This window comes from Pseudopodoces humilis, chromosome 1, assembly GCF_049639895.1.
Source record: "Pseudopodoces humilis isolate 2021_Gansu_Grassland_sample_001 chromosome 1, ASM4963989v1, whole genome shotgun sequence".
Classification (NCBI taxonomy): Eukaryota; Metazoa; Chordata; class Aves; order Passeriformes; family Paridae; genus Pseudopodoces; species Pseudopodoces humilis.
The window spans coordinates 97,970,064-97,992,942 of record NC_142200.1 but is presented as its reverse complement, the minus strand read 5'-3'; the positions used below and the strand labels follow the sequence as shown (position 1 = coordinate 97,992,942).

The following is a 22,879-nucleotide window of genomic DNA, read 5'->3' as shown; positions in this document are numbered from 1 at the left end:
CTTTATGAGCTGTTATTTAGAGCTCCCATAGAAAGGAACTGGAGAATGAGAACTACTTTCACACATTTTACACAATGTAAAATTTGGCTCATGTCAGTTTTTGCAGTTTCTGCTCTGAATCAGTCCTATTCTACCAAATGCACTTTCCTCCTTTCCATGTAAACACAAAGCCTTCATCCTGACTGCTAGAATGTTTATTAACTCTTTTGCATCTTATTGATGCTTAGTCTTTGTTTTCTTGTCAGTCTAGAAGAGAGGAAGGGTTTCAAGAGCTACTGAGCTTTCCGCTTCACCAAAGAGAAAAGTACTAGGAAGTAAAGAATCTCTTTCTCTGAGAAGAATAATTCCTTCCCCAAATTTCTTGAGGTCAGGAAGATGGTGGGATTTAATAGAAGTTTTGAAACCCAACAGAGGTGTTATATTTTCCCTTTTCTTCCCTTTCCATTTTTCCAAGTCTTCTTGACTTTATGATTATCTGATGTTGTTGCTTATCTTTGTTGCCTACATCCCAGCTGTTTGCACAGCTAGTAACTGTGTTTGTAGAAATAAGGTACATCTCTGGGGGGTTTCTTCAGTGTAGGAGCAAATGGAGCATTCCCACAAAGAAAGAATTTGTGGTACTTAATTCTTTTAGTTCCAAATTCTGAGATAAAAAAAAGAGGGGAAAGAGAAAAAAAAGTCCTTTTAAGCAAAATGATGTCTCAAGTATTAGTTTTTTCCTGTTCTTTACTAAGAATTTTCTGTAATGGTGATTTTAAACTGAAAATCTTGCTTAGGGCTAAGGAGGACATTAGCATTTCTTTCTTTTTATTTCCTCATTCTTTGATGTACATAGAGGCAGTAATAAACAGTAAAGGACTCTGCAGGAAATGCATGATGCTAAATCCTAAATACAAATGTGAGTTGGGACCAGAGAGGGAATTGGGTAGGGAGGAGTGACTGCAGAGGGAACTACTACAACTCTCATGATGGTCACATGCAGATTAGGCTAGGTCCACTGACACACCAAATGAGAGAGACTGTATATTTACTGAACTAGTCACACATGCTTACTGCGCTTTCAGGGAGCTCTCTTGTGCTCAGTTCTTCAAATACAAGGGGAAAAATGCTGCAAAAGCACTGTTTCTGCCATGTTCACTGATAAGAAGCATATAAATAGTTTAAATTTTCTAAGTTTTGTCCATGCTTTGATCTACAATTTATTAGCAATGCAAAGGTATGAAGCATTATGATGTGAATCTGAATTACCATTCTTACTGATTAATGCCATGTAGGTCTTCTGTGAACTCAGGCAGCCATCTCTTCTTGGTTTACATTCAGTCCTGCTTTCAAGTCCATTCTGCAACTCTAGAGGCTTTAGATAAAGTCAAATTCTAGATATTAAAGGCAGTTTGGTGGATTTATCCCTGTGCTGAGGTTCACCAAACTGTTGATGTGGGCCATTCAGGAGGCTTGCAAGAACAACCAACCCTGTTAAAGGCTGTCCCGTCTTTTTCACTTCCCTTCAGGATTATTTGTCTCTGTGGTGGTCACTGACCTAACAAGACCATGGCAGATGAAGTTTGAGAAGACATCCAAGCTTTACTTATTTTCTTGTAATCTCACTTAGCGAGGATTTGTCTGTTCCCTGCCCCCCTTACCTACCCACAGTTCATTCTGAGGAACACTATCACTTCAGTTCTATGTCTCTTTGCAAGTTCTTTGTTGCAGCTGGTGCTATGTGTGCCCTGGGGATCCTGGTAAGCTGAAAGCTGTGAAAATGGTTTATCTGTTTATCTTGTTTTCCTGCATTACTGAGCCTGCAACAATCCTTGAGAGGTCAACTAACCTAAAGTATAAAATGATCATTTTATTACTACTCTCCAAAGATTGTAAATGAGGACTCCCAGTTCAGCCCACTGAAAGGATAAAGGAAAGAACATAGTGCTCATTATCCAGGAAATGGAAAATAGAAAATCTGAAATCTTTCCCTGAATAGCAGATTGGATGGTGGGCCTGTACCAAACTCAGGAAAAGGCTGTTTGTAAGTATATGTGCATGTCATGGTTTGATACTGGCCAAACACCAGGCACCACAAAAGCCACACTTGCCCTCCCCTGCCACAGTTGGGCAGAGGAGAGAAACATTTAAGGAAGGCTTCATGTGTTAAGGACCAGGATGAAACATTCCAAGGGCAAAACAGACTCAGCTTAAAAGTACAAAGTGAATTTATTACTAATTGAGTTAGAGGAGGATAACAAGAAGTAAAATAAGCCCTTAAAAAACTCCATTTTCCACCAACCCTCCCTCCTTCCTAGTGAGTGGCACAGAGAGAGAGGGTATGGGGATTTGGCCAGTTCATCACCTGAGGTTTTCTTCCACTGCTCAGGGAGAGGAATCCTTCCCCTGCTACACCGTGGGGTCCCTTCCCATGGGAGACAGTTCTCGTGAACATCTTTGGAGCATGGCTCCAAATCTCATGAGCAGTAGTCCTGCCAAAACTGCTGCAACGTGAGTTCCTCCCATGGGCAAACAGTCCACCCAAAACTGCTGCAGTGTGGGTCACTCTTCCACAGGATGAAGTCCTCCGGGGACAGGCTGCTCCAGCCTGGAAGCAGGGACCCCTTGTCTCCCTCCACCGGGTCTCCCACTGGATCACAGCCTCCTCCAGGCATCCACCTGCTCCAGCATGAGCACCTCCCTCATGGGCTGTGGGTGGATCTCTGCATCTCCCGTGGATCCCCATGGGCTGCAGGGGCACAGCTGCTGCACCATGGTCATCACCATGGCCTGCAGGGGAATCTCAGCTCTGGTGCCTGGAGCAGCTCCTGCCCCTCCTTCTCCACTGACCTTGGTGTCTCCATGTTATTTCTCTCACATGTTCTCACCTCCTCCTCTTCTCTGACTAGCAAAAAACTTTGCATGCACACTTTGTTTTGATTTTCTTCTAAAATATGTTATCACAGAGGCATTACCAACATCTCTCATTGGCCCAGCTTTGGTGAGCAGCATTTCCATCTTCAGACCCATCAGAGATTGGCTCTGCTGGACATGGAGGAAGCTTCCAGCAGCTTCTCGTCTCAGAAGCCACCTCTGGAGCCCCCTCGCTACCAAAAACCAGGCCATGCAAAACCAAAGCAGTGCAGCTGATCTATCTGGAGAAAGCCATCATTTGGATTCCCCAGTCACCCATTCCCGTCTCTTTCTGAATATAGTTGGATAAGAGCCTCTTCTGGACTTGACAATCCAGAGTTGAACTACCTAGATGAATCACCATGGAGAAACTGAGTCATCCCATGTCCAGAGAGAACAGAGCACAGTTGCTTTGCAGACCCTTAAGACTTTCTTTGTCAAAATCATTAAGCTCCTGCAGCTGATGCCAACAGTAAAAACATTTAGATTTGTAAAAATGAATACAGCTGTTTTTCATCTTCATCAAGTTGTAAACTGAAAATTGCCACCTTAATCTAAGCTTGTGGAACAAATAAAACATACAAAGTCATATATGACAGTATGACACAGATTTTCATTGTATTGCAAGAAATTTCTTGAGATTTAAACATTCATTTTACACAGCTAATTGTGAATATGCTCAGCTTCTTAATTGACTCTGAAGTTCAGAATGAGGGGAGAAAAAGGAATTTCTGCATAATTCCTCTTGTAAAATTATCATCAAAGCCCAATGAGGATTTACCAGAAATTTCGTCTGTATTCTGTTTCTCAAGCAATTCCATCTTACATGTTCTTTTTCTTTACAGTAAGTACTGTAGCAATTACCTTTATCCCCATGTATATTTCAATGACTCACAGTCATTAAAAGTCACACTTTATTGTTCTAAGAGAGCAATATTCTATTTCATGTTTATGCATATTTACCTCTCTTTATTTTTCTACATGTAGTTATGAGACTTCTTTTACTTTACATACTACAGTCAAAATATATTTATATTATAAATATAAATATAAATATGTTATAAAATATTTATGCTTAAACCCATAAATATTATGTACTGTATATGTACACAGAGGAGATATAATTAACAGTTGCTACTACAACAGCAGCTTCCCATGACATGTTGTCAGAAAAAAAGCAAAATGACAAAGGCTGTTGTTGCTACTTTATAGAATTAGGTGAAAACTAAGAGCCTTTTTTACTGTTGTTGAATGATCAGAATCTACTTCTATGGACTGTTTTACTAATTGTGCACCTAGTAGTAAGAGCTGTTCATTGGTGTAATTGTTACGGTTCCTGAAAAATCTTCTTTCACACAAGCATGCTTGGCTGCCTTACAGCCAGTGTTATGACGTTGTCTAAAAGTTGATTTGTGAGACAATTAACATTTTTTTAAGTGTTCTTTTTTCATCAGCTGTGCCAATGATTTTTTTAAACTTATTCATATGTATTACAAATAATAATATTAATTTCAATCTGAGTTTTGCAAAATCTTATTTTCTCTGGGAATTAGTAATTATCATACATCTATATGAACCATCTTTAAATTTATCTTATATCTCCCATTTAAAGCCCCTCATTTTACATGTCTTGTATGTGGTCTTGAGATGGATTAAAGAATCCAGGCAGTAAACAAAAAGTGTGAACTTTAAAATTACTCTGAATGGGTGACACTCTCCTTAGCTAACACTCAGATATTCTTGGTTGTCTGTAGAATCTAATACTAAAGTGCAGGGGATTTTTGGTACATGTTAAGCTGCAACTATTATGTGTTCAGTACTGTTCTGTCCATGTAAGACTCCTTTGCTAAATAAAAGTGATACCAAGCGTCTCTGGTAGCTGTTCCAAAGTAAACCAGGCATAGAATAACACAATCTAGACTAGAGGGAGAGAGCTTTTTTCTGTGAACCAACAAGTATTTACATTCAGGGGTACTGAGTCTGATAAGCATTTGGGGTAAACTGGTAGTGTACTTCAGAAACTGGATGATCCCTAAGCCAAATACACTCTATACAATGTATATATGCAATCTATACAAAGGTACAATGTAGCTTGAGACCATGGGAGGGATTTCTGTGCTGATTCCATTCCATCCTGAAATGTGCATTTAATAATTTTCTTATGTCTTAAGGGCATTTTTCCCAAGACAAGAAGAAATATAGTGTACCATTAAATCTTATCTCAACCTCATCAATTTCCAATCAAACAAGATACTCAGGAAGGTGGTGTTATGTTTATGTTTTATGCTACAAAATTTTCTCTTCATGAACAGCTCAGATGCATTTCAACTGATTCCTCAGTAAAAAAGAGAGAACAGCTGATGCAATGTTTTTCTGTTTTGATTCTGACCATTGATTGCTCCAAATCCAGAGTCCAAACCATTGTCACACTGTGTGAGTTTTGAATGCCCCTTGGATATAAACTATTATGCCTCTGCAGCTTTAGTAACTGTGCTAATTATTTTCTCCCCAGTGCAGCTGAATGTTCAGTGTTTTTTCTGTCTGTTTTTAAAGGAGACCTGTATATGTTTCTTCAGGACCCCTTTGAGATAAATGGCTGTGGGGATAGTTAACATAGCCCAGTTCAGAGATTTAAGACACGGATTGAACATGATGCAGTTCACAACAAACAGTTCCGGACAGTTTTCTACCTGATCTGTTCATACATAGCTTATGTACATTATTTACAAATGTGGTTATGGTTATGCAGCTATTAGCATAAAGAGAGGCACAAGTTGTCAGAACAACTTTCTGCTGTTCAGAAAGTCTAGCTTGACATGAAATATGTAGAGATTATTTTAGCCATAGACTTGTAGATTCTTGCTTCCTCTGCAGACCCCAGTTTTTAATTATTCCCATTATTCTGGGCCCTGCTTTGAGGACATGAGTATATTAAAGGATGATATAGTAACTGTGAAGGTAGAATGCTTAGGCAGGGGGAGGTTTAGTTGTGAGCAAAGGTTGGAATTTCGCTTAAGGTGGGTGCCACATATTTTTCTGTTCAGTTCTTATCTGGAACAGAAACCAATGGTTCAGTAAAAAGGTTGGTTTAGTGTCTCTGCAGGCACAGAGCTTCCTCACCTGCCTACTGGGTGTTGCTACTAACACAAGGCAGAGCTCCCTGGTTCTTGCCTTTAAGGTTGATTTTTTAAAATTTTTTTTTTAAATTAGTATAAATCATCTGAGAAGCTTGTTTCATTTGATGCAGTTTACTTCAACATGCTACTTAATTACTAGAACAACAAAATTCTTATTTTTGAGCCTTCTTAGTGGCTGGGTCACAAATTTGGTGCTCTTATGGAAGATACTGTGTGAGAAATGACACTCAATTCATAAAATTTTAAAAAGTTTATTAAAATACAACAAGGGGAAAAACAAGGCAAAAGGGTACTTAGCAACAACCCGAGGCACAACCCTAATAACAGTAACATTCCTTATGTTTCTTGGGTATTGATCTGCCAGCACTGCCCCTCCCAAAGTCTGCCAGTTGACTCTTCTTTGCCATCCACTGGTGGAGACCTTCTTGCAACTGGATTGGAGGTGAGCTGTTGTTGTGCCAAGTCCCCCCAGTAACAAGCTTCCCCCATTGCCACCTGACTCATGCAAGGGGCACATGTACACACCCTCCCCCCACATGTCTGTGACAACCCTGAAGACCAAGGTTGTCTGGTGGCAACAACACAGAGGGGAGAAGAGGGGATTAGAGGGAGAACAAGACGGGGCCCAAAAACAACTTGGTCACCCACATACAACAAGAGTCACACATCAAAAGAACTTTAAGTCCCAACAGAACCTCCCCCAATACACACAATATCCATTCCTCATTTGGGAAAGACTGACACACAGAATAAAGACTCCACAACCTGCAAGGCTGTAAAGTAGGTATGTTTTCAGTGCTGAGACACATGGGGGAATCACTCCACCACAAACGTGCGTGCCAAACAGAGCAGACGCTCTGTTTGTATACACTTAAGCTCATACATATTTAGGAAAGTTTCAGCATCGCCTATACATATTCATAACCTTATCCCCTCCTACTCTCGCTTCGTATGTTAATCAGCCTTTCATCGTTCTGTGCTTGTGCACTGTCTCCCAGTGGTCTTGGGCAGGGGTTGCTGGATGAAGGAAGTAGACATCCTCACAATGCCTTCTGGATGAACCTGGTCTTCTCTTGGTATCTGGCCATCCTTCAAGGCTTCTGGCCACAGTTCAAACTAAAGATCCAGGTTTTACCATTTTTTAGAGCTCTAGTTCCTGCTTTACCAGTCTTTAATGATAGGCAAAATCCTGTTGTTGCATAGGAAAGGACTATCTGTTCTGAACACGCTTGATTGATTACACAGCAAGCTATAGTTGCATAAGCTTAGTTATAAGTTTCCTATATCAAGCCAATCACCACACTACCTGTCTACAACATACTGCTATGCCTAAAACATCTGTGTTTCCAGAGAAGGTTGCAAACCCAATTTTTTCAAGTGATGCACTTGATAAATATTTGAAAATCTCCTAGAGCTTAAAAAGAGAGAAAGGAAATCCATTTCTTTAAGAAAAATATTTCAGAAATTGTGAGACAATCCTAGGGACTATAAGAAACCTGATTGTTGGGGTTTAGTATTTTTCCTTTTGTTTCTTTCTTTTATGGATTTTGGCCCATCTGTTGCTAAGAAACCATCATGACCGCTACTTAGAGAGACAGAAGTTGCCAGAGGAAGGGTGTGGCTGGCTACTCTCTTGGCTGGGGGGTTTCTCTCAGAGGGGCAGAGATGCCAGGAGAGTTAGGCTGAGGAAAAGGGGGCTGTGCCCAGCTCCTAGCTCTCTTGCTCTCTCAGCTTTGGAGGAAGACAGTCGAGTTACTGCTCACTGGCGGGGCGTGAGTTCATTACTGCTGCTGGAGCCCAGCCCTATCCTGTTTCTTCTGCTGTGGCCCCACACCCCCTTGCCTGGTGGGACGCCCCACAGTTCCAGCTGCCACTGCAGAGTTTCTGATACAGCTCATTTTCCACTCTGGAATGTTGCATGTCCCAGCTTGCTGCTTTCAAAGTCCCTGTTACAGCTCTTTTTGTTATCCAGAGGGGCACCAGGAGCAGCTGCCCCCCGTGAGTTTGTGTGTTTGAAGCCCCGCTCTGTCTCTCCCGCCGGCAGCGCGGCCATTGCCCGTGTGGGGAGAGGCGGCCGGGCCCGCGCCACAGCGCCCCCTGCCGGCGCGGGGGAATCATCGCACCCGCCCTGCCTGGCCGGGAGCCACCAGCGCCCCCTGCCGGCTGTGCCCGGAACTGCACCGGAGGGGAAAGTGCCTGCGGCCCAGAGAAGGCGTCACTGGGCTTGTGCTGCTGCTCCTTCTGCTGCCCTTGTGGCTGTTTGTCTGCCTTGTTATACAGATATATTCTGGTAAAGAACTGTTATTCCTTTCCCCATATTTTTGCCTGAAAGCCCCTTAATTTAAAGGTCATAATAATTTTGAGGGAAGGGAATCATATTCTCCATTCCAAGAGAGGTTCCCACCTTCCTTGGCAGACACCTGCCTTTTATACGAAGACACTGATAAAGGTAAAATGGAGTACTCTGGCAAGCAGATAGATTTCATATTTAATTACAGATTTGTCCAAGTAGCCTTTTATTATGTTAAGCTTCTCTTAATATAATAGTTATTTTCATTCATACTACAGAGTTCTGTAAAAGACCTAGCAGTAAATAGTATCTAAAGTGTTTATGAACAAAGAGATAGCACTGCTCAACGCTGCAACAAGCACATTACAATAAAGAATGTCTTCCAGGTGATACAGAAAATGTTTTCTTTTCAGCTATTTCTCTGATGTCTTAACAATGGAATGACAAAATTCCAGTATTAATTAGAGCTGCATTTAAAAAATTTCCTTTTAATTGTAATTGTTGTTATTGTTACTTTTACTATTATTATATTTGCTATTACTTACACTGTGCTCCAGGTTCAATATTTTCAATGCTCTTGCCTCTCACTAAATTGGAATGATATATTTGGGTTTTGTATGTCATTCATGTGCTGACCTTTCCTGGAAAGATGTATTATGTTTACATCCTGTATGTGACATGATAGAAAAATCAAACTCTTCTGTTCTGACTAGAAAGCTGTAAATTCATGATTCCTGGCAATTAGGTCATCCAATTACAACTTTTGTGGAGGCAAGGTGGCCTTTAATTTATGGGTGGATGCAACAGTTTTTCTAATCCATCAGGAAGCAAAAGCTGGTTAGATGGAAACTATGGGGCTTGTTTTCATCGTTAGCCTTTTATAGGTCTCATCAGTCTCACAACCAACAGTGCTGTGGCTGTCTTTTTCTTAGTGCTAAGATATGATTAAATGCTACAAATTTAAAACAAAATCAAAACGAAACATACCCAAGAATCAGTAGTACTGAAAAAGCCTAATGCTTCTGTCATGGTATGTAAAGCTTGTGGCTGTAGATTGGTAGATCCTGAACCATTGAACCTTCTTGTCTCACTGAGTGGATGTGTCTTTACCAGCTATATAATACTGACCATATGGTGAGACCAGAGAAACGTGATAGGCTACATTGTTCAAAGCAACAAACTATTATTTGGGACATTGCTGTGAGGAGCTTTGTTGACTTTCCCAAAAATTTGTGTTGATTTCGGTTGTTGATGTGCCTCCCTTGCTTTTATGTAAAGTTAAACAGCATTATGTAATAGATTTTTTGTGATTTGTGTATTGGTTTTAATCAGGGGAGATAAGAGCACTGATTTTTGGTGCTGGAGTCTGGTAGAACTGGTTGTGAGAAATTTGCTGTTGAGATTTTTGTCTGGAGTTTCTTGCATCTTACAAAACTCTGACTCATTTTGCTGACTTATGTAGAATAAATGAAAGAAATTATGAAATTAAAAAGGAAGAATCAGTGCTGTCTTGGGAAATTTCATTTCAGAGGAATACAACATTGGTGAAAGGACCTTTCACTCTCCCTCAAGAAGCTGCATCTCATTTATCAAAATTCATGGCTTTAGTGAAGATACTTGGAGCAACAGCATCAGAGCCACTGGATGTTTTCATTTGCTAGACCAGAAAGCAGAAAGAATATACTAGTAAACAGCATAAAGGGACAGCATTAGATCCATGACAGTCTTTTAAAAAGCACTTTTTAAAACCTGTGTGTAACAGTTTGCAAGATGTGCATAGTCAGCAATGCAGTATTTTCATCTTATGAATTTTAATTAGTCTGTTAGGTGACAAATGTTTATCTGTCTTCACTAATAATGAGTTTACTGTAGGAAATGTGTAGACCAGATGCACATTTTTCAAAATTCACAGGACTGAGGGCTTTTGATGCTAATTTTTTTCTAGTATTTTTTAAAAGGTCTAATTTTGTTGCCATTGAAACTGAGAAATTATCTCAGTATATTAATTCCATAGGAGCTCGCCCTTGCTCATGGATTTTTCAGTGTCACATCACACAGCAATTGATAATGAGGGAAAAGTCATATGACTCTATCATCCATAGATATTTCAGGTGTTTGTGGCCTGTTAGTAACCTAGACTGAGGGAGATGTATATTAAAATTATTCTTTTGAATGAACTGTCAGAACTCATAACAGCACATGTGGCAAAATATTTACATCATGTCTTACTACTTTGACTTTTTTTACACATTTCCCTGAACAGCAGTTGCTGATGGTGCACAATGCTAACCAAACAGAACAGATCTAATAGTGGTTTAGGGTAGGAGTTGTAAGGCTGCACAGCAGTGTAGTTACAAGCATAGTGTTTGAGCAATGTATTTCCCTGACATTTGTGGTGTGCTGCTTAGTCCTAGTGACAAAACATCGTGTGTATGAATAAAACTGAACATGAAATCAGCTAAGGAGGCTCTCAGCCTTCCAACTGTGGTTTGCTGCTCCTGGAAAACCAGAGATTTTTTTAATAACTAAAAGTTGTTACTATATGGTCACCTGTTCAGCTGGACCATGATGAAGAAGCAAGTTTCTGTACCTTCCATTTTTACCACAATAGGTCAGGCCAAAGAAGATATGAAATAAAAAGATAAATTCTGTGCCTTGATGTGACTTCCCACAGCACAAGGGATCCCCCCAGAAGAAGACTGGCATGGATAAAAGGGGAACTTCTGTTTCTTTCTAGTTTCTGCCAAGTATTTGCTGATCCTCCTCTTCAGACATGAGATCAAGAAATTTGCTCCTGGGTACAATCTCCTTTCCTCTGTGGAAGCACTGATCACTTAATGCCTAAGACAACTTCTGCCTACCACTTGAGCACAGAATGAAGTTACCTTCTGCTGAGTTATGTAGCATGAAATAATGTGTTGTAATGACACTTTAGAGTAGTACGTTTTGCTAAACACTGTTAAAATGTACGCTTAATATTTTCTTTAAGGACATAACATCAAGCTACTACTCCAGAGCTTTATGTTGTTCTATAAGTAATTAAATCAGAGGTTAAATCCACTGATACTCGCCCTGCACCTGTCTGGCCCTTGTTTTGATAAGCAGCTTGTTAAGATAAAGCAGGAAGATGTTGCCTTCCCTTTGAGCATCGAATATGGTCCCAAATCAGAGAATGGTTGGTGGTCTGGCTGCTCCCTCACACCTGCTGTTACCCAGCAGCTTTTCAGATACCACCATGGTGGGTCTATTCCTATGCTCAGACTTTAGTCAATTAATGGATTTGAGACCTGTATCAGTGACTTCTTTCAGATCAAATTAGTGTAAAAGCAAGCTTCTGTTTGTTAAATCCATAAAGTGAATTCAGCCTACTTTCTAGACCCACTCAGGCGTTTTTACCTTTCGAATTCTTTAATATTTCCAGAAGGTTAAACAGTTGCTCTTTTCTTCTAGTGTGCTGCAATTTGAGAGATGGGGGTGGGGGCTGTTTGTGATCCCATTGTAAAGGCCTACAGTTCCCTTCAAGAAGCTGGGAGAAGTGAATTTGGTGGGTGTAATCTGCATTGTGTTGTGTGTACTGGTGAGACAAGTATTTTTTCAGAACCACAATTTTTGAATTAACATGGCATGTAGCTATAATGGATTTTAAGCATCAGATAGCCCCTATCAACTGAATTCCTTATGATCCTCTGTGTCTGAATGCTCTGAACATTGAAGTTGCTGATGGCAAATCCTTTACTGACATCAGACATCCTTTGAATTAAATGGAGTTGTAACAGCTTATACCTTCTGCCTTCTAAAGTATTCACATTATTCACGTGCACCCTTTAGATTCTGATTTTCACATGGAAAACATGAGAAAAACTCTGAAGCAGTCAGTCATATTTTGCTGCTGATTTTTCCATATGGTGTAGCTGTATGTGAGAAAACGTGACTGCAAGCTGATATTCCTGTAGTTTCCAACTGCTTAAATAAATAATTTGAAAGCTATTAGAAACTGGTAGATGTGGACTGTTTCAAAAATTTCAGGCTATTGAAGGTGTCCTGGACATCATCTTTTTAGCAACAAAGTGTGTGTGTAGCACAGATTTCTTTTCAAATCCTAGGAACTGTGAAGTCCAACTTGTGTTACAGTCACAGACAAAGTAACAAAATCCATTGTATTCTCTGTTCTGAGTTTTTCAAAGGTTGTTGGTATAAGAGAAAGGAAGATAATTTTGATGTATTCACCAAAGAAACAGTCAAGATTTCACAGCAGACTGCAAGATGCACTAATCAAGCAAAACAAAATAACTAGCATTATTGTATTTTGCTAGTTATTTGCTTGCAAAATGTTAAATTTTAGAATACTTGGGAAATTGTTTGCAAATATAGTAAGCAGCTTGTATAGGGGTAGAACTTTCTTCAGATCTAGACTGGCCTCATTTGAGTGGTTTCCAGTGGAAGTTCACCATTTTTGATTATACTTCTTTGTGTTTCAGATTAGGCCATAGTCCCGGCTAACTTGAGCTGCACCTTAGCTGTAAAGTTCACCTGTCTTTCTTTGGTAGAGTTCTTCCCTGTGCAGATGATTGATAGGATAAACCCAGAAATTCTAGCCTAGAGAGTACACTATGCAAGCCTCCTTTGCCAAGCCCCCTAGGTATATGAATATATGAATGCTTGCAATGTGTGACACTATTAATCAGATAGCTCCTGAAATTGCTTTTAGTTGTTGTTTGACATACTGGATGTTTCAAGGCATTAAACATAACTGACATGTTCTCACTTCCATGCTTTTTTTTTTCTTCTTTTTCAGGCAGAGGGTTCCAGACTCCAGAGAGAATTGAGAGGATATTTAGCAGCCATTAAAGGTGATTTTGAAGCTTTATATCTTGCTTTCATAAAGTAGACTTTTTTTAAAAATTGTGACAAGTCAGCTTGTTTGAAGTATACAAAGACAAATATAAGTAAGATTCTCTTTAACCTGATGCTGGGGATTCTGCATCTTCAATGTCAACTCATGTATGTAACAGTCTTGCATCCTTGAATGTCCTTTGTGTGCACCCTCTGCTGCCCTGATTCTCATGTTGCATGCATTTTCAGCACCCACAGTCTACACACCTTGTTATTCAACTTTGCAAATGCTAGAATATGAAGTACCTCATGCAAGGCAAGGGATTGCTTGATCTCCACAACTGTAATATTTCCAGGTTGTTGCTAGTTGGATGCCGAGCTTCCTTCAAAACCAAGCTCATTGTGATAATGTGATTTCTCATCTATTTCTGGCTACTTAATCCATTTTTTTTGAAGTTTAAAAGTCAAATGTGATCTCTCTTGATATTACATTGAACATCTAAGTAGCAGAAGTTCATTAAACAGTGCTTACATTTCAGAGATAGGTAAAGAGTCATTTAAGTCCTGCTAGACATTTGTAAATCCAGCACACTCAAGAAAGCACTGTAGGCGAAGTGTTCTCTTTCTCATGCCACCTGTCTTTGGAGGAGTTGGAGGCTAAAGGGAAGGGAATAAGAGTTGGTGACTGATTGAGAGACAGTAGCTTCTTGAGATAAATATATGATAAATATATATGTGTGAATATATTTTCAACCTGGCTCCAGTCCAGTAGGGAAAATTTTGCAAATGAGTATTAACATTCTTGGAAATTGCTGTCATAGTAACAGTTCGTCAGCTGTTCACAGGCAGGTAAGAGAGCTCTTCTTGATCTGAACTATAAAATGGGAAGCAAAGCAGTAGCTTACTGTCTTTGACCATCTTTTCTGGATGGGCTGCCCAAGGAAAATTCCATACCAGACAAATTTGCACTGATATCTTTCTTTCATAGAGGAAATTATAGTATCAGTCTTTTTGGGGGGAACACATTGAATGCTAATTTTGCTTTCTTAGTTTTCACTCTTCCCTACACACATTGTCTGGTGGTTATTAAGAAGCAGCAGGATGATGCTGTTTGTTGGCTAGATGTCTTACCTGTCACATAAGCTGACTGTTTATATGCTGCCTTGATTTCTGTATTGGTGATAGCAACACTTCTCTCTGTTTCATCTTCTTTTCCCATCCTTCTTTTCCTGGTATTCTAGACTCACAGTCCTTTTGCTCTTTTACTCTCTAATGGACTACTTTTTTCACAAAGTTTTATCTTGGTGTAAAATTTTCTATTGTTTAAGTTTTTCCTTTTTAGCTATGCTTTTCTGTTTAGCATCTTTTTCTTGTTGCTGCCTTTAAGTAATTTGGATTGACTTTCTTACTCAGAATGAAAAGTGTTTGCTAGTACCTTATTATGTACATGTCTTAAAGAAGATCTAGTCAAAAGCTCTCATGAGAGCCTTAAAAATGTGAAAGCCAACAAGCCAGCAGTGGGCGTCCTTGGCACACGTACTGGCACACATTGATGCTGTGGAGTGAGCACACAACCCAAGACAGTAGAGCACAATACACAGCTCTGGCTGAGGCTTCCTCAAAGATGACCAGGTCAGTAGTGCCAAAGACCAGATTTTGAAGCACCTGCTACAGTGTCTTTGTCGAATGAATGACTGCTATCATTAAAAGACTTTTAAGGTATCTATGCACAAAAACATGGGAACCCCTATATTTAGGCACTTGAGTGGGATTTTTGCACCAAAGATGTCAGAAGCTTGGTGTCATGCTGTCATCAGAGGCTCATTTTTCAGGAAAAAGGGTCAATCATTTAATCACTTATATTGGAACTACTGGAAAATAATGTACTTGACATCCTAATACTCTTGAATGTATGAGAGAAGCAGTTTTAAAGGGGTTTAGGATTTGAACTTCAGTAATTAGTTTCATTTTGCTGCATGAGTTCTGAGTGACTTAATATTGCAAGTAGGAAGTACAAATCCAGGCATGATTTCATAGAATCATAGAATGGTTTGGGTTGGAAGAGACCTTATAGATTATCTAGTCCAAATCACCCTGCCATAGTCAGGGATGCCACTCACTAGACCAGGTTACTCAGAAGCCCCATCCAGTCTGACCTTGAACACTTCAAAGGATGGGGCATCCACTTCTTTGGGCTACCTGTTCCAGTGTCTTGCTACCCTCTGAGTAAAGAATTTCCTCCTAATATGTAATCTAAATCTCTCCTCTTTTGCTTTCAAACCATTCATTCCCCTTTGTCCTGCCACTGTCTACCTGTGTAAAAAGTTGCTATCACTCTTTTTCAACAAGCTCCCATTAAGTACTGTCAGGCCAAAAGGAGATCTCCTCAGAGCCTTATCTCCAGGCTGAACAATCCCAGCTCTCTCAGTCTGTCTCGGTAGGAGAGGTTCTCCATTTCTCTGAATATCTTTGTGGCCTTCTCTGGACCTGCTCTAATGGGTCAACTTCTTTCTTGTGCTGTGGACTCCAGATGTAGACACAATACTCCAGGTGAGGATTTAAGCAAGGAGGGGAAGGCAATTGAGCCTTATTATGACCCTCTGTCCCTTCATTTTAATATACTTGACAATTTGAGGTTTAGCATCACACATTCTTAAAATAATTTTTGCTGTATTCAGACTCCTGCTTTTGTTCACTGATGCTTCCTAGTCTTAGCTGGACCTTAATCTTTCTTGTTGGTTATTCAGGGACATGGAGAAACCATGCCATAAAGCTGTTGAACTTGTAAATGGCTTTTATGTGTAATTTTATTTCACCTGCATGATAGTTTAATGTCTGCTGTGTATCAGTGATGTTTGTACTGATGAGACTTTGTCCTATCCCCCATAGCTGTAGTCATCTCATGCCTCAGTCTCATGTCTGTTCCAGTCTCCTTGGCAATATATATTTGGATTTTATATTCCATGATTTATTTTTAAGCTTTTGAGCGCTGTGAGGGACTTGAACGGTTTTATGGGCCCATTGTTACAGAAAACCTAAATCAGTCATCCATTCTCTATCCTGAGCTCTTTGCAAGTACCAGTGCAGATGGGGAAGAATAAACCTAGATCTTCATGCAGGTGGCAAGGTGACAGAGGTAAAAAGTATTCCTGCAGGATTGAAAGAAAGCACCATATACTTCAGGTGGCTTAATGCAGTGATAAAAAGTAACTGGTGTAAAGAAGGCGAGGGGAAATGTTTGAAGTCTGTAAGAAGTTCTGCTGCCTAGTTGTCAGTCTGTGGCTGACAGAACTGCACATATCCTTCAGACACAGAAATCTTAAAATCAGTCATGTAATTTCTTAAAAGCCATTAAACTATTGATCATCTTTCTGCAAAGTTTATTCATGAATAATGAAATTATTGAATTGTTCCAGTGGAAACCCAAATGGATTACTAGCAATAACAAATACAACCTTTATGGCAGGGCAGGTCATTTCCCTGAAGAACCACATAAGTAATGTTAAGAGCCAGACCAAGATGTCTCACCCCATCAGGAAAATGGAAATTTCTACATCATTCAGGCTAGATTATGCTGCAAGGGAGTGAGGAGACTCCACAGTGTGTGAGTTCTACAACCAACATGCTGTTTCAGGTCTGTCTCCTTCTCCCTGGGAGCTTGAGTACATTGGAACTGTGATGGTAAAGAGTCTCCTACCCTCCCCTGGTGGTGCTTAATGAGAATGTCTCTGCACTGTCACCCCCAGGATCCGTATCACAAGGAGGCCTCTAGGATTTTTTGGAGGCTTCAGGGACAGGGACTCTTTCCCATAGAAACAGGAATCATTTAATCTGAGAAGCTCAGTCTTCAGTTACTGGATTATTTAGGAATATTTTTCCTAGGTGATTCAAATATTTTGGCACTTTTAGCTATTAAATAAAGGACCCAATTACCAACAAGTAGTACTGAATGAAATAATTGATACTAAATATAAATTTCTAACTGTTCATCAGCAGTAAAAATTCTTTTCACATTTCTTAGTACTTTTCATATTTTTTAGTACTTTAATGACTTGCTTTTAACAACTTATCTTTCAAAACAGCCAAGAGAAAGAACAGTCTCTAAGACTGACACTAATCCTCTTCAATTTAGTGTTGAATAACGCATAAAAGGTATCAGTGTACAAGAAATAATTCTATGTGAAAACCAGCCAAATAAAAAATCATTGGACACTGTAAGTTTATGTCCAGAAGCATGAAAAAGAATGGGAATTCACTGGATTTGTATTTACCTCTTCACTTATTTGGTGTATTGCAGTAAACCTGGTATAGTTGCAGTCAGAGGGAGTAGGATGGATGATCTTAACCTGGAAATTTCAGATTGAAGCCCCTGACCGAAAAATCCAAATACTTTACTGCCCACTTCCCTGACACTGCAGCTGGATTTTACCAATGTTTTTTACAGGAATGTGGTGGAATGGAGGATTATCTAATTCTCAGACCAGAAAAAAGTGTAAAAGTTGGTGCAGTTTTGATACGATTCAGGCAAGGTGTATTAGGTGTATTTTACTTATTCTCTTAAGCAGATACATGCTTGAGTCCTGTAATACTTAAGAAAGTCTAGGAAAAGGTGCCAACATGGTCTGTGACTGAGCTGAATGCAGGCTGCAGGAGGGATTATCTAGCAGCTGTGCTAGCCTGCCTGGCACAGGAACCTCTGCCACAGGTTTACCACTCAGAGTGCTTAAGGGCAGAAGTTCAGATATCAGAAAGGATCAAGTGTGAGCAGGAATGAACAAACCCTCCTGGTTTGTACATTCACCCTGATGGGAGAGAAGCAGCCTTCTTAAGCAAAGAGATAATCTGTTGGTTTTGCCTTACCTCTTGAGTTGATTAATTTGCAGTTACATTAAAGATTTTAAATGAGGCCTGCCTGAAAATATATGTGAAGATCATCTGTATTTTATTGTAATTTGGTATCTTCTAAGGAAAAAAAAAAATCCTTTTTTTTCAGTGGAACACTTTCTTAGCTGCAGATACATCATCCTAAGAATTAACCATGAAGGGGAAAAGGAAGAAATACATCTTAATTTTTGTGCTATCCTAATACTCTAAGATAAGCTCAGTCACTAAAAGCCACCCCCAAGACAATTCATAAAGAGATCAAATCTGTTTTGGCTCAGTACCTTTTGATTTAAGGGTGAAAGTTTGTACCCTCTAAACACCAGTATCTCCCTTGTACTTGTTCTTCCCCATGCCATTCTCTCTTTTGTACTTAAGGACTGAGAGCAGGCATGTACTTTCAGTTTTTTCAGTATCTGTTTTCCTATCCTATCTATTCCATAGATAGATATTCCACCATTTTCTTATTAGGAAGTGTGCATTCCTGCATTTATATTCCTGTCATTTTTACAGCAAGTCTTTTGGGAGTGCATGATGGAATACCAACTGACTAGATCAAGTCTGCTCTCCTACACATTCAGAGCTTCAAGTTAATTTTCCTTTTCTACTTGTTATTGTTTCTTTGTGCAGAAAACAAAAATATTGATGTTATTCATTCACTGAGGAAGTTAATTTATTCTGTAATAGTTAGTCACTATATAGTGACTAATAAGTCACTGAATTCATTCACTGAGCAGTTAAATCTGAAGATCATACTTAAAGGTATTTTCAAGACAGCAAACAGATTGTAACTAGAGAAAAAAATGTGCTTTAAAAAAAAAAAAGTTAATGCTCAGTAAGAAATTCAATTGTTGAGATTTTGCAAAGAAGTTGAAATAAAAGTTGTCATTTTAAAATTACTTATTTTGAACTCTTAGAAAGTTAGGTGAGATGAGTTTGGTTTCACTGGATTCAGAACCATATTCAGCATCTAATGGATTCATGCTGTATCAAAATGCAAACCCCAGTGCCTTCACTGAGGGTGGTTTTTTGATTTATTTAGGTCAAACTGATCTCGCTGAAGATAGATTTAGGCCCTTTCTCATAATATCACTGAAGCTATTTTACATTTAAGCCAGCTCCTCTGTGTATTACAGAGTGATAACCATCAATAGTCCCTGTTCTTGTTCCACCTGTGGTAGCAAGAGCTCCAAAAGTGACTGACCAGTTTGGCTTCACACAATCCTCTGCAGGCGCCACCCTGTTGCAAACATAAATAAGCACTGGGCTCCACAAACTTGTAAACCTACTGTGTGACTGTATAAGATTCTTCATAAAACCACGTCCATTACAGCGCTCTCCCCAAGTTCAGGTATCTCTTTTGTAAATGTACCAGAGGGAATAGCATAGTGGGTACACATGGGTGAAAATAAAGATATTTAGCAACTATTTATTGCAGTTTGCACTTATATGTTCCTCTTTCCATCTAACTGCAGGAATGCAAGATGCCTCAAAGAAGCTTACAGAGTCTCTCCATGAAGTGTATGAGCCAGACTGGTATGGACGTGAAGATGTGAAAATGATTGGAGAGGTAAGATGTATGGAAAGAGGGAAGAAGTATTTTGGATGCAAATGGATTGATCTGAGCTGTTGAGGAGAAGTGTGCATCCAAAATTGACCTTAATCCTTCATGTCATGTTAAATCCTGTTTTCTCAGCATATAAATTATGGATCTTGCGAAATGCAACTCCTGCTGGCCAGATGCAGCACTTGCAGTTTCTGTTGTATGAACTAGCTGATAAAAGCTCCCACTGAGATAACGTCAGTGTGAGCAGAATTGGTCCTGACAACACCTGACTGACAAGTTTGTACAAAGGTATCTTACGTGCAATTTTACAGTCGGGATTCTCAGTTAAAAAGAATGTTAAAAATTATCAAATCTGCTTATCCTTTTGTGCTGTGTAACAACTGTTGAGCCAGTTTAGTGGTACTAAACAGGGTATCTTATGAGACACTCACCCCTCTCTGAGAATAATGCAGAATTTAAAGGCAAATTAGCATTCAGGACTCTATTTATTTTTACTTTTTACCTTCCTCCAGTGATTAAGGAAGATTCTCTGATTCCAGAGAAGAATAGGTTTTTCTAGAAAACATGGGAGGCATTTAATTGGAGGTGCTCTGAATTGCCTGCTTAAAGAGCCTCATTTCTGGGGGAAGTCTGTCAGAAAATGTGATGGTGGTGACAGGAAAGTGCAAACGGTTGTCAATTAAGGGTTTAACCAGCTGGCATTCGGTTTGCAAGGCCTCCTTGATAATATAATTAACAGTAAACCTGAATACAGAGCAGTGTACAGATTGCTTTTCTTCTCTATGGCTGCCTTCTCCTACCTTTCCCTGCTGCAAAGGTTTTTTGATTTTAAAAGCACCCAACTTCCAAACTGCCTAATTTAAGATACATATTTTTTTGGTTGGTTGATTTAGGTTTTTTATACTGTTTTAGGTAAAGCAGAGGATAATCTCATGGTGCATCTTGCTGTTGCACCTTACATTTTATCTGTAGATTAGATTTTACACTCAGAAATCTGTAGTTGAGTGTGAAAGGACTAAAATTCAGTTCTTAAGCTCTATTAAATGTAAAGATAAATTCTAGGTGTGTTTTCTTAATAAGAGACTCATGGGTAATGTTACAAAATCTCCTGATTTTTATCAGTACATAATCAAAAAGGTGTATTGATTAATGCATCAATTAGAGTGGAAAAAGCTCAGTTAGTACTTAACCTGGCCACTTCTGTAAAGGCTAATAAAAAGTGGTTTTATAAATACATTTATATCAAAAGAAAGATCAAGCAAAACTTCCATTCTTTATTGTACATGGTGGGGAATATAGTTACCAAAGATGAGGAAAAGGCTGAGGAACTTAACACCTTCTTTGCCTCAATTGTCAACAATAAAAAAGGTCTTCCTCAGGACAGATGGCCTCTTTAGCTAGTATACAGGGATAGGGAGCAGAATAGATCCCCTGTCATCCAGAAGGAAACAGTTAGTGACCTGATGAGCCACTTGGATGTTCAAAAGCCTGTGAGACCAGATGGGATCAACCTTAGAGTGGTGAGGGAGCTGTCAGAAGAGGTCACTAAGCTGCTTTTCATCTTTTATCATCAGTCTTGGTTATTCGAGAGGTCTCAGATGACTGGAAGCTGGCCAGTGTGATGTCCATCCATAAGGACTGAAAGGAGGATCCAGGAAACTACAGGCCTGTCAGCCTGACTTTGGTGCCTGGCACAGTTATGGAACAATTCATCTTGAGTGCAATCACACTGGACCTGCAAGACAGCCTGGGGATAAGAGCCAGCCCACATGACATTAGGAGAGGCAGGTCCTGCCTAACCAACCTGATCTCCTCTTATGGCCAGGTGACCTGCCTGGTAGATGTGGGGAAGGCAGTGGATGTTGTCTACCTGGACTTCAGCAAAGTCTTTGACACCATCTCCCATGGAACAATCCTGGAAAATCTGGCAGCCCATGGATTGGACAAGGACCCTGGGGGTACTGATTGATGGCAGACTGAACATGAGCCAGCAGTGTGCCCACGTGGCCAAGGCCAATGGCACCCTGGCCTGTATCGGGAACAGTGAGGCCAGCAGAAAAAGAAAAGTGGTTCTTCCTCACCAGCACTGGTGAGGCCACACCATGAGAGCTCTGCCCAGTTCTGGGCCCCTCAGTTTAGGAAGGATGTTGAGATGCTGGAGCATGTCCAGAGAAGGGCAACAAGGCTGGTGAAGGGTCTGGAACACAAGTCCTATGAGGAGTCCTATGAGGAGCTGAGGGAGCTGGGGTTGTTTAGCCTGGAGAAAAGGAGAGTCAGGGGAGACCTTATCACTGTCTACAACTGCCTCAAACGAAGTTGTAGCCAGGTGGGGCTGGTCCCACCAATTCTCCCAGGAAACCAGCAACAGGAAAGAGGACACAGCCTTAAACTGTAGCAGGGGAAGTTTAGGCTGGACATTAGGAAGAATTTTTTCACAGAAGGAGTGATTTGGCATTGGAATCACCTGTCCAAGGAGGTGGTGATGTCACCATCCCTGAAGGTGTTTAAGAAAAGACTGTATGTGGCACTTAGTGCCATGTTATAGTTGATAATGTGGTGTTAGGTCATAGGTTAGACTTGATGATCTCAAAGGTCTTTTCCAACCTAGTTGATTCTGTGGTTCTGTAACTCTGTGATATCAGCCTAAAGTGAAAAACAACTATGTATCTGTTCAGTTGAAGATATAAATGATCATTCCAAAAGGAATCCACTTAAAAGGACTTATTCTGTATGGTAGGAAAGATGATGGCTTAAAGAATCCTTCAGCAATGTTCTTTGAGTCCATTAGCTTTCAGAAAATCTCTATTATTTTAATTTGTTCAAAAGACATATCAGCAAGATACAAAGGCAAACACACAGTACTGGCAGTTGCTTGCTATAATCTAATGCTGTGGTGCTTTGTAGACCACTGTGATTAAATGCTGTGTTAATAAATGAGGTATTTCTTTTAAACACGTTTAATAGATTCTAGTCATTCATTAGGGACTCTGTTGGAGTAGGAAATAAATGAACTGAAAGCTGGCATCACACAGCATTTATAATATACTGTATAGTAGATTATGATAAAACAAACACTTGGGAATAGCTTTCCAGACTTGTCAGTGAGGATAACAGCCCTGCAGAGCAGTGCTTACACCTATTAGCCTCCCTTCCATCAAAGGGAAGGATGTTAAGTGATTTTTGAAATGTGCAAAGAAAAGGGAAATCAGGATGTTTAACATGTGATAATGATTTGGTCAGTGGAGAACGCAGGACCTCAAGCATTATATCTGTGTAACA

The 22,879-nt window shown here is 39.8% G+C and overlaps 1 protein-coding gene across 8 annotated transcripts in view; it reads left to right on the top strand.

Moving 5' to 3' along the window:
- The window catches only part of AMPH (amphiphysin), a 123,419-nt gene that overhangs the window by 57,229 nt on the left and 43,311 nt on the right, over positions 1 to 22,879 (top strand). For all 8 annotated transcript variants that reach the window (XM_088053554.1, XM_088053550.1, XM_088053546.1 and 5 more), the window contains exons 3-4: positions 13,115 to 13,169; positions 19,509 to 19,603. In XM_088053554.1, the coding sequence (XP_087909680.1) occupies positions 13,115 to 13,169; positions 19,509 to 19,603 (150 nt within the window). The remainder of the gene's footprint in view (positions 1 to 13,114; positions 13,170 to 19,508; positions 19,604 to 22,879) is intronic.